The sequence below is a fragment of the Sander vitreus genome, chromosome 17 (assembly GCF_031162955.1).
Source record: "Sander vitreus isolate 19-12246 chromosome 17, sanVit1, whole genome shotgun sequence".
Lineage (NCBI taxonomy): Eukaryota > Metazoa > Chordata > Actinopteri > Perciformes > Percidae > Sander > Sander vitreus.
Window position 1 is genome coordinate 31,698,970 of NC_135871.1, and position 12,500 is coordinate 31,711,469.

At 44.2% G+C, this 12,500-nt stretch overlaps 1 protein-coding gene across 1 annotated transcript in view; it reads right to left on the bottom strand.

The window, feature by feature from the left end:
• The window catches only part of kiaa0930, a 37,354-nt gene that overhangs the window by 7,443 nt on the left and 17,411 nt on the right, over positions 1–12,500 (bottom strand). Inside the window, exons 4-7 of the mRNA XM_078273470.1 lie at positions 10,315–10,419; positions 9,126–9,203; positions 3,476–3,577; positions 1,541–1,681 (exon numbers count right to left, since the gene is read on the bottom strand). Coding sequence (XP_078129596.1) covers positions 1,541–1,681; positions 3,476–3,577; positions 9,126–9,203; positions 10,315–10,419 — 426 coding nt within the window. The remainder of the gene's footprint in view (positions 1–1,540; positions 1,682–3,475; positions 3,578–9,125; positions 9,204–10,314; positions 10,420–12,500) is intronic.

Consider the following 12,500-nt stretch of genomic DNA (forward strand, 5'->3'; position numbering starts at 1 on the left):
AAATCTGACCGGTAGATTGAGAGCTTTGCCTTCTGGCTCAGCTCTCTTTTCATCACAACGGTGCGATAAATTGAATGTAATACCGCCCCCTGCTGTGCCGATTCTCCGACCAATCTCCCGCTCCATTGTCCCCTCACTCGCGAACAAGACCCCAAGGTACTTGAACTCCTTCACTTGGGGTAAGGACTCATTCCCTACCTGGAGCAGGAGGAAGCATTTTCACTTTTATTTAAAAATGTAGCTTTAAGGCTCTTCACCTTCCTTTGACACTGCAGCCACGTTCTCCTGTGTCCCCATTCTTCCATTTCGTTTGCTATTTTTTCAAAAACGGAGCGGTTACGGTATGATCCTTCTAGTTTTGATTGAATTGAAGTATCTCCCCATACACTAATTAGGTCTTTCTGGTTTTTCTTGACTGGCCGCAGACAAACAAGGAAGTGAAGCCGACGAATGGGAAGTTTCGAGATCTAAAGGTTACTTTCCACCACTGTATGCAGTGCTGGAAGAAGTATTCAGATCCTTTACTGCAGTAAAAGTACTAATACCAGACTGTAAAAACTCTCTCTTACAAGTTAAAGTACTGCAGTGAAAATGTTCCTTCAGTAAAAGTGTGATAGTATCATCAGGGAAATATAGTTAAAGTATTAAAAGTAAAGAAGAATCCTCACGTTTTAGAAAGAGGAAACTATCCAAACAGTCTAACCCCTCCCTCTCCCTCCAGTGACTTGCTCCATCACTGTTCTCCATTCTGTAGGGTTAGTCAGGTTTTTAATGTTACCGTCTGTGTCTCGGGCTGACTCCCACCGGAGCATTATTGTGACAAATGTCGATGTAGATTGACGTAAAAGGCTTGGTTGTTCACACTGCGGCCGCATTGAAAACAGTCAGACCTGGGTCTGATTCAGGACCACATATGGAAGGGGTCTAAATCTGATTTGAGAAAATCAGATCTGGGCAAGATTTGAGTGTTCACACTACTTCTGAAGTCTGATCTGGTCAATGGACCCCAGAAAAATCAGATTTGGGCCACTTTTGCCTGCAGTCTGAACGTAGCCACTGTTACATTAGTTACACTAAGCAGCAGTGAAAATGATTTTTAAAAAAGGAAACAAAATAGTAAGGATGCACCGATATGAAAACGTTAGCCGATAGGATACCGATATTAACATTGCTGATGTCGATATAATCTGTATAAAACAAGTTTCTATGATAATCATATTTTGTACATACTGAAAATCACTGCATTTAAAAAATGTAATGTGTCAGGGTCGTAGTTTTCAGTTGTAGTTTTTCCTGTTTTATTGCATTAATTCATACCCTGTTTCCTTGTTGTTTACCGTCTCATGTGTTTCTGTATTCTCTGCCATGTGTGTATGTTTTATGCTCGTCTGTACTCTCTGGGTACGTCCCATAACCCTTAAATTGCATCCCTGACTCCTCCACTTGCCTCCCTTCCTCGAGGAGGCACGGGTAAACCATTGTGTCATTGTGAGCACGTTAGCATGCCGGCGTTAGCGTTTAGCTCCCAGCAGCGTCTCACCCGGTTGTCGTAGACCTTCTTCAGCGCCTCGTAGCGGATCGAGCCCTGGAAGATGACACCCTGGAAGGTGTTGCTCTTGTCGCTCGCCACCAGCTCCACACATACCATCTCCCCCTCGCCCACCGTCATGTCACTGAACACCTACACACACAATTACACAACAAGATTATTTTACTTTACCTGCAAAGATCTGCATTCATTCTTTCACCCAATAGCCTCAAAGTTCTCAGAAACACAACCTTTGGGAGTGCCAAAATCCCAAAATCCTAGGGGTGTCACGGTTTCAATTTCAAAAAATCTCTCTCCCACTCCGCCTATTGGCGCAAGTCCAAAGAAACAACGTAGCATGCAGCTAAAGACACAGGGCAACGTTAGCTCTGCGACTGGTAGCATGCAACTAAAGACACAGGGTAATGTTAGCTTAGCAGCTGGTAGCATGCAGCTAAAGACACAGGGGAACGTTAGCTCTGCGACTGGTAGCATGCAGCTAAAGACACAGGGCAACGTTAGCTCTGCGGCTGGTAGCATGCAGCTAAAGACACAGAGTAACGTTAGCTTAGCAGCTGGTAGCATGCAGCTAAAGACACAGGGTAACATTAGCTTACCGGTTAGTAGCATGCAGCTAAAGACACAGGGTAACGGTAGCTTAGCGGCTGGTAGCATGCAGCTAAGCTTAGCGGCTAGTAGCATGCAGCTAAAGACACAGGGTAACGATAGCTTAGCGGCTGGTAGCATGCAGCTAAAGACACAGGGTAACGGTAGCTTAGCGGCTGGTAGCATGCAGCTAAAGACACAGGGTAACGTTAGCTTAGTGTACAAATAACAAGGTCACATGAGACACAGCCATCTTCTAACCGTATACATTCTGGGAACTATATTCTCAGAAAGTCTTGCTGCAAAGCAAATCACTCCGCCCAAGTAGCAGAAGTAGCAGAGCTTCACCTTCTGAGAATATAGTTCCCAGTATGTATAAGGTTAGAAGACGGCTGTGTGTCATGTGACTATACAAATCACAACATGTAAATAGGAACATGTTGGCGTTATTTTGTCACTTATTCGGAGCAGTAGGCTAGATGGAGCCAGTTACCTCCAGGATCTGTGCTAAGCTAGGCTAGATGGAGCCAGTTACCTCCAGGATCTGTGCTAAGCTAGACTAGATGGAGCCAGTTACCTCCAGGATCTGTGCTAAGCTAGACTAGATGGAGCCAGTTACCTGCAGGTTCTGTGCTAAGCTAGGCTAGATGGAGCCGGTTACCTCCAGGATCTGTGCTAAGCTAGGCTAGATGGAGCCGGTTACCTCCAGGATCTGTGCTAAGCTAGGCTAGATGGAGCCAGTTACCTGCAGGTTCTGTGCTAGGCTAAGCTACCGGTGGAACCGTCAGACAGCGTTACAACACGCACGGACACGAGAAGGGTATGTATCGACTTGTCTTACTCTGGGGGATACGGTGAATAAGCTAAAGTCCCAATAAGTCGGCGTGTTCCTTTAAGATAATGGAGTTAAGATAATGTAATGTGGTTTATTTCACACACCGAGTGTCAGGCTTTGTTCCTCTACTTCCTCTCTCTGTGTGTTTGTCGCGTATTTGAATTTTTTTGTCACTTTTGTCGCCCTAGTGTTGCCTTCCTACTTTCTACTGTGTTTTTGTTACTATTTTCGTCCTATTCTTGCCTTATTTCCGTCTTTCTCCAAGTTTTTTCGCCTTTTTCCATCATCATCTAAATGTTTTCCAGGTACAAGGCTATTGTTTAGTAAATCTATCGCTGTATTCTTCCTCTTTATAGAGACCTTTTTTTTCTACCAAAAATTATTCGCGCTGGTTAGGGGGTACATGGCTTAAAAACACTGTTCAAACGGGGGAACATTATTGAAAAACGTTTGAGAACCACTGCTATAGATGGAAAAACGCCATTAGTGCTTTATGGCCAGGTTACCTCCTCGAAGTTGTCGATCATGAAGAAGATGTTGGGGTAGCTCATCTTGGACTCCTCTCCTTTGCTGTCCATGGCGTGTTTGCTGGGAGACGCAAACACTTCCTGTGAAAACATCCCAGACCGAGTGGATGAAGAAGATCATTACAGCCCAACAAAGCACAACAAAACAAAACTTGTAAGAATTAAATCCCCTTTTCAATATCACAGCTATAGAGCCAAATATATGATAACATATGCCAAAACACTTGCATATGCACTTGGAATGGAAAATAATCTCAAAATGCAAAAGCACAGCATGGTGTCCACATAAAACAGCGCGCTTTTAAGCCGGAGAGTGGGAGAGATGATAATCCTGTTTTATGACGATCTACGACACTGCTCGATCTGTGCTATACCATAGCAATGAATCGCAAAGGGGAGTCTGGAGGAAACTGAAGGTCTGCAGTGACAGAAAGACTCCACATGGAACCAAAAATGGTGTATGTTCATGTAACATGCAACAAATCCTTTATTATTTGGGATTGGCAACCACGTAAACACCTCGTAATGCATAGGGTAAGCTACATTTAAAAACATCACGACATCCCCACACTACATGTCACAAAAATAATGTCGCCAAGGCGTAGTACACGGACGTCCATAGGTGGTTTTGGATCAGTGACAATAAGTACTTAATATAAATATCTTTATAAAACAGACCCACCGTGAACTGCATAATGAATAACATGAAATGTAGCCTACAAAGGATGCATGCGTGATACAGGGACGCAGGAAGTAGGGGTGCTGGAGGTGCTGCAGCACCCCCTGTTAGCAAACTGCAATGACAATAAAATGGTCGCTTATAAATATCTCTGGTTGTTGTTTCTGTTCCACGACATTTTGTATGTCATATTTGGGGTGTGGGATGAAGAGAGGGATACTTTTAGTAACAAGAGGGCTTTTCACCGGGGTGGAACAGCTGATCTACTTGTGCCTCTGTTTACCAGTGTCTGCTGCTGGCTCCGAAAGGTCTTTCTCAGCTCTTCGCCACCTGAAACCCTGGCTCCGTAGCACTATCACTCAGAGTAGACCTTCACACATGGCACTGCTTCACGTCCACAAAGACATTTTGGATGATCTGACATTCAGGGTCTCATGGCAGAGTTTATCAACCAAACTCTTTATTGTCCACCAGGGTGGACATTTTTCTTTGGCTCACCAGACATACAAGACAGATAAACATACAGACAACATCTCAGACATGACAGTTGAGTATAAAAAATAACATGATGAGGATACTGATAGCATTTGGAATAAAGGACTTTTTAAAACCACTTTTTGCCAGAGGCACTCTGAAGCGCCTCCCAGACTTCAGGAGCTCAAACTGGCTGGAAAGAGGGTGTGTACTATCTGCAGTGATTTTCCTATCCTTCTTCCTCATTCTGTCAGTGTATATTTGGGTCAGGTGTTTTTGCTGGCCATTGACACTATCCTGTTAAGCTTGTTCTTGAGTTTGCAGCTTAAATGGCCAAACCAAGCAGAGAGATGAAAGGTTAAAACACTTTCAATGTGTGTGGTGTATACTAGCTCAGTAATCTGAGCACTGACGCCCAGACAGCTCAGTCTTCTAAGGAGACGGAGTCGTCGTGAGCATTTCTTAAAAATATAGTCTCCGTTATCTGAAAAACTCAAGATGGTTGTCAAGAACTGTACCTAGGTACTTAAAAGTTCCCACAGTTTCAACTGCAAGGCCATTTAATAAAACTGGCTCTGGTGTTACGTCTTGTTTTTTGCCAAAGAGTAACTCGTTTGTCTTCGCCACATTGATCTCTAGCTCGCTGTCATTGCACCATGCTTCAAGGGCCTTCATGTGTGCTAGATAGGAGGCCTCACCAAGGGGATCAGTTTTTTGTAAGAGGCCAACTAAGGCCATGTCATCAGCATATTTTATCAATTTAAAAGGTGCTATTATTTATATGAAACTCATTTGTGAATAGAGAGAAAAGCAAAAGGGGAAAGAACGCTGCCTTGTGGGCAGCCTGTACTGATGGTAGGCACTCCTGACAAAATGCCATTTACACATACCCTCTGAGGGCGACATGAGAGAAAGTCCCTGATCCAGAGAATCAGACCCTTATCTATGTTAATATTGGCTAGTCTTTGCAGGAGAATGTGTAGCTTCAATTAAAAGCTGCACTAAAATCTACGAATAGGACTCTAGCACGCCCTTTAGAGAGTGCACGCTGTTTTGAAATGGAGTCTAGAAGGACCAGCACAGTCATCATCAGTCCCTCTGTCACTTCTATAAGCGAACTGCAGCGGATCTAACATGCTGGTCACTTGAGAAGTCAGGAGATCTACCAGAACTCTCTCCATTGTTTTACACAATATGGAGGTGATGGCTATGGGTCGGAAATCTTCAGGCTTACCTGCACCAGGCTTCTTAGGTATGGGCCTTATTAAAGAACATTTCCAAGACGTGGGTACACCAGCAACTAGGAGGTGGTTAAAAAGCCTTGAAAAAACACCTTTTAATTGTAGGGCACAATCTTTAAGTCAGCGGGCTTTCAGGCCGTCTGGGCCAGTGGCCTTCTGGCAACAGCATCTTCTGTAATAAATATAGGTGAACCTATAGGGAGATTTTTACAGATGTCATCACACTCATCCTTATCATCAACAGCATCGAACCTGCAGAAGAAGGTATTCATTTCATCTACAAGACTTTGACTGCAAGCTACAAGACTGTCACCTGTGTTTAAACCCTCCCAGGCCTGTTTTATGTTACGGCTGAAAAATGTACTCTCTATCTCGTTTTTATATTCCATTTTTGCCTTGAGGATACCTCCCCTTAATTTTTTCCTGCACCAATTCCACATGGCCTGAGCAAAAGGCAATTTTTCTTTCATTGAGACAGGTTTTTGGAAACCCAGAGTTTATTATTTGGGAATATTTTAATAGTCTTTGTTTTAGACACACAGTCCTCACAGAATGTAATGTCTGACGTTAGTGTCCGTGAGTTCATTCCCATCCTGGCAGGATTCAAAGAAGGTGTCCCAATCTGTGTTGTCAAAGCAGTCCCTGAGTTGATCTTTGTTTATTTCAGACCACACCTGTATCTGCTTGACGGCTGGTTTCGTCCTTTTGAGCATAGCTTTATGTTTAGGCAGGAGATGAATTACGTTATGGTTGGATTTTCCGAGGGGTGGTCTGCACACCGCTTTATATGCCTCAGGGATAGTTCCGTAGCAGCGGTCAAGGGTCCGATTTAACCGTGTAGGACAGTCAACATATTGATGAACGGTGGGCAGGTGTGCAGACAAGTTACATGAGTTAAAGTCCCCGAGGACGAAGACGGGCTGGTCTGCAGAACGGGCGAGTGCATCATTATAGCTCTCTGTTATTTTTCCCCCTGCTGCTTCGTCATTCGGTCCAGGCACATACACAAGAATAACAGCAATTTGACCATGGTCTGAAAGATACAGTCAATATTTCATAGTCCGGTGTGCACACCTGGCCCCGAACACAATACTGTGCAGCCCAACGATTGTCGACAAATAAACACAGCCCCCCTCCGATGGATTTACGTGAGCAACGCTCATTTCTGTCTGCTCTTATGGTGGTATACCCAGACAGTGGGAGTTTCATGATAGTCTTTGAGCCATGATTCCGTCAAACACACAAGGTTGCTCTGTCAGACAGTCATGTTCAACGCCAGTTCATCAAGTTTGTTGCTTACCGATTGAACATTGGTCAGAGTGATGACAGGCAGTGAGAATCTGTTACCGCGTCTCCAAAGTCGGTGCCTTACACCTCCCCTTGAGCCTCGCTTTTTCCTTGCTTTCTTCCTCCTCTCTGGCCATTTAGCAGGCCGTCGGTTTTCCACCCAGTCGGGAGGAAGAGTTGGTGGGGCTACACCAGTTGGACGCAAGGAGAGCAGGTGCTCGCGGGTGTAAGTGAGGTAGCCCTGACAGGCAATTCCCAGTTCCAAATGGCGATAGGCAAAGTAGTATCCAAAGAAAAGTGATTTTCATGACAATAAAGTCCATAGTGAGATGCTATTTTTAGCAAGTGATAGGCTACGCATCCAACTAAGGGAATGCTCTATAAAAACACATAGAAAACGAGACAAACAAAAGGTGAGCACAGGGTCGACGGCTGGCCGCGCCCCCGGACGTTCTGTTGCTGAAACAGGTATCGAATGTCTTCGCTGTGCAGTACGCACCGACAGCTCAGCTGTACTTCATGGAGGGGAGAGACAGAGGTAGAGTGGTCTGCACCCCCCCGCCAGCAACCCCTGCCGAAAATGACTTCCCGCGCGTCTGGCGTGATACAAATATTGTAGGGAAACCGTCACGTTTTCTACTACGTATTTATGCGCATATCGGATCGTGCAGGCAGCACAGATCGCGCAAAATACTCACCCAGGAAACGTCTGTCCGTTCCTCAGGATTGTTTTAATCCAAACCACAATCTTTATCCTAAACTTAACTTGTCGTTTTTGTGTCTGAACTAAACTGTCATCGCTGCATGAAGCTCACTTTTTCTGGCTACACTCCACTACCAGGGCCCCTGAAAGCACCATCATCTGGCGGTGCCTGTGCTCTCAGTCACCTGTTGGCAGCTAAACAACTGCCGCTGACAGACGGCGTCCCGGAGCTCTGTAGCGGCCAAAAACAACCAGCAACTATTACATCAGATTGTATCTTTCTATGGCACTATGTGTTCACGTTACATCCATCCATCCATCTTCATCCGCTTATCCGGGGTCGGGTCGCGGGGGTAGCAGCTCCAGCAGGGGACCCCAAACTTCCCTTTCCCGGGCCACATTAACCAGCTCCGACTGGGGGATTCCGAGTCGTTCCCAGGCCAGGTTGGAGATATAATCCCTCCACCTAGTCCTGGGTCTCCCCCGAGGCCTCCTCCCAGCTGGGACGTGCCTGGAACACCTCCCTAGGGAGGCGCCCAGGGGGCATCCTTACCAGATGCCCGAACCACCTCAACTGGCTCCTTTTCGACGTGAAGGAGCAGCGGCTCTACTCCGAGCTCCTCACGGATAACTGAGCTTCTCACCCTAACGTGAACCCTGTTCACGTTACAGCGCTGTGTAAATAGCCCCCCACCCTTACACTGAACAAAGTCAATCTACACTGTTCTGCTCATCTACCTCATGTATATTTCAATCTCACAATTACAATATTGTTATTGATATATTACCATTGCACTGAACTGCCTTGCACTATATTTACACCTTAAATCTCAGACTATACTGACATTGCACTATTCCTTCCCTCTCTTCAATTGTTATTGTTTATCTTTTGTAAATTCTATTGTATTGTTATACTGCATACTGTACCGTATGTTTTACTGTCCTTTCAGTTTTTATTCTTTATATATTAAGCGAGTGTTGTACTTTGAGAACAAAGATTAACCAGAGTCAAATTCCTTGTTTGTTTGTGCAAACCTGGCCAATAAAGCTGATTCTGATTTAAAATACTTCTATTTTAGGTATATCATATATGGTCTGTTGGTGAAGTAGCACTGATCACTTTGAGGGGGGCGGGGACATTTTGTCCCCATCGCACCCTGATTACAGCTTCAACGACCTCCGATAGAGACCTGAGTCGAGCTTCTTGTGGAGCAGCTCTGATGTGTCGACAGAGTGGTTTCATACCTGACATTTCTTCTTGTGGATGTGGATGTCTCCTGCGTCTGAGCGCGTGCAGACTGCACACGTTACCACGTAGTCCAACTGTAAGATAGTTATAGGAGTTATTGTGGGCATCAAATGTCACACTTTCATTTTAAAATACCATCATTTTCTTACTTTTCTGTCTTGTTTTGTGCTTTGTCTTTATTCCCTACTTGCATAAAGAACACTGACTGCACACTTATTCTATCGTCTGTTAAAGGGTAACTTCGGTATTTTTCAACCTGGACCCTTTTTTTCCCCCCATGTTTTTGTGTGTCTAAGTGACTGATGGGAATCTCTGAAATTGGTCCAGTATTAAGCAAGAGAAACAAGCTGTCAGTCAGCGTCCACTAAAAGTTCTGTTGTTGCTGCTGACAGACTCAGATTATTACTCTAAGTGTCTGACAACATTATGAAAGGATCCCTACAGAGATAGACCTTTTAGTTAAAGAGGAAGATCCTTTTAGTTTAACATGAAACAGCCCCATAATCATCATCACCAAACTACACCAGACTCCATGTAAATAATCAGGACTTTTAGCGTGTATAGAGCCAGCATATTTCCACATGTAAATGGGTGAATTAAGGGTTTATTTCAACCAAACCAGAGTGGTGATTGTTGGAACAGTGGAAAGATGAACCAAGACGGACTTTGATAGTTTTATTTTGTTTCTGTCGACTTTGAATGAAGTGGGTTTCACGATGATAAAAGTCCTGATTATTTACATGGAGTCTGGTGTAGTTTGGTGATGGTGATTTCGGGGCTGTTTCATGTTAAACTAAAAGGATCTTCCTCTCTAACTAAAAGGTCTATCTCTGTAGGGATCCTTTCATAATGTTGTCAGACACTTAGAATAATAATCTGAGTCTGTCAGCAGCAACAACAGAACTTTTAGTGGACGCTGACTGATGCTGAACATTTGTCCTGTGTACAGGACAGTGTCTGACTGTCCCAAGACAGTCATGGGAGTCACAGGACAGTGTCTAACTCCTCAGGACACTACTAACAGGACAGGACAGTTTTTGCTGCCACTGCTTCTCGTTTTATAGCCGTAATATTTGCAAAGGCACACACGCGTTTCAATATTGACCTAAATAATTGTGATTATGATTTTTTTTTTGCCATAATCGAGCAACCCTAGTTAAAGCTGTGGTGTTGGGTGTTGTTGACCTTCTGCAGGATGAGGTTCAGGTAGACGCTCTCCTCCCAGTCGATATCGGGGTCGCCGAGGCCCGGCAGCTTCTTGGAATCTCTCCGGTAAACCTCCACCTCCACCTGAAAACACAGCCGACACACTTCATCAACACAAACCAGGGATGCACCGAATCCAGGATTCAGCTTCAGATTGGGCTGAATATTGGGCTTTTTGACGGGGTTGGGTTTCTGCTGAACCCTACGCTGTCACTCCGCGCTGCGCTGGTCGATGCAATGACGGCGCCGTTGATTACAGGAAGGTGTTTACGTAGGTGGAGCTTCAATGCAGCAGGCTGAGAGGAAGTGGAAATGGAACTGGTGAGCAGAAAAAGTGTTGTTTGGCAGTACTTTCAGTCAAAAGAAGGCCATTCAAGTCCAGCTACATGTTCAATCTGCAATGCTGATTAGTCTGGTGGTGGCGAGGACCCTAAACAATACACAACATCACCGCTGTTACAACATCTGGTATGAAACATCTGGAAGAATACGAGCTGAGCATGAAGGAATCTACAGACAGCAGCCAGAATGCAGCAACTTCAGGTACGGCAAAGGAAGGACAGTCACTGTTTACTTCATTAATGTGTTGACTGTGTTCATGGACTGAGGACGGGACGAGGACTCAGCAGAACCTCAACCAGGGGGTTCAGGACTCAGCAGAACCTCAACCAGGGGGTTCAGGACTCAGCAGAACCTCAACCAGGGGGTTCAGGACTCAGCAGAACCTCAACCAGGGGGTTCAGGATTCAGCAGAACCTCAACCAGGGGGTTCAGGATTCAGCAGAACCTCAACCAGGGGAGTCGGTATTTGGCCGAAACCCACGTTTACATGGGCATAACATTCCGGTTTTTGCCCTTATTCGGAAAAAGACGATATTCCGACTAAGCTGTTTACATGGATAATGAAAGAGAATATTCCACTAATATTTCTTTCTTTCTTTCTTTCTTTCTTTCTTTCTTTCGATTCTGGTTCTTATCAACTCTCAAAACTGATTCTTTGAGGGGTGAAGGTGAAATGGGTCAATGCTTGTTTCACAGATAAGAGGAACATGTGTGCACAATGTGAGCAAAGCTGAGGGAAGAGAAACCATCCACACTGGCCACAAAGAGGTTTCCTTTTTAGGAATGAAATACCATTTTTTTCTGCTTATTTGTACAATCTAGTCTTATTTAAAAAAAAAAAGAAAAGTCTTAAAATGTTTTTATCTTATTTATCTATAAAGTTTTAGTAATTTTTTTATTTTGAAAATATTCACATTTAAGAAGCTGGAATCAGAGAATTATTTTTTCTTTAAAAAAATGACAAACCGATTAATAGATTAGCGAAAGCGTTGGCGTTAATCGCGTCATCTTTGCAGCTCTACAAACAAAGATATTTTCTTCAATTCTTGTTGTACCTGTACATGTTTCTGTTACATGCAGCTACAGATAATACAGGTACTACTACAGGTACTACTACAGACACTACTCCAGATACTATGCAGCTGGAAGGATGTGACTGCAGTGAACGTTTTCCTGCAGGATTTTTTGGGGTTGAAACAACAGAAATCAGTAAAACAAAATAAGAGTTATGTGAATGTTATGTAAAGCCTGAATGTCTGGTATCTTTTGCTGTTATTTGAGACAGTTTCCTCCATGAACGAGGTACTTCCCCATCGCCTTCCCAGAGCGTAACCGTGGCAACCATTCCTACGGTCTACATGGCGTGTGAGTGATATGAAACCTGGCGCGTGGAGACCTCGCCTCTCCCTGCAGACGGCTGACATCAACCTTTAAATCATCAGTCTGTTTACAAAGAGACGAGACGACTTACTACAGATACTACTACATATACTACAGATACTACTACTACTACATATACTACAGATACTAGTATAGATATTACAGATACTACTACAGATACTCTCCCTGCAGACGGCTGACATCAACCTTTAAATCATCAGTCTGTTTACAAAGAGACGAGACGACTTACTACAGATACTACTACATATACTACAGATACTACTACTGATACTACATTACTACATATACTACAGATACTAGTATAGATACCAGACTAATCAGCATTGCAGATTGAACATGTAGCTGGACTTGAATGGCCTTCTTTTGACTGAAAGTACTGCCAAACAACCCTTTTTCTGCTCACCAGTTCCATTTCCACTTCC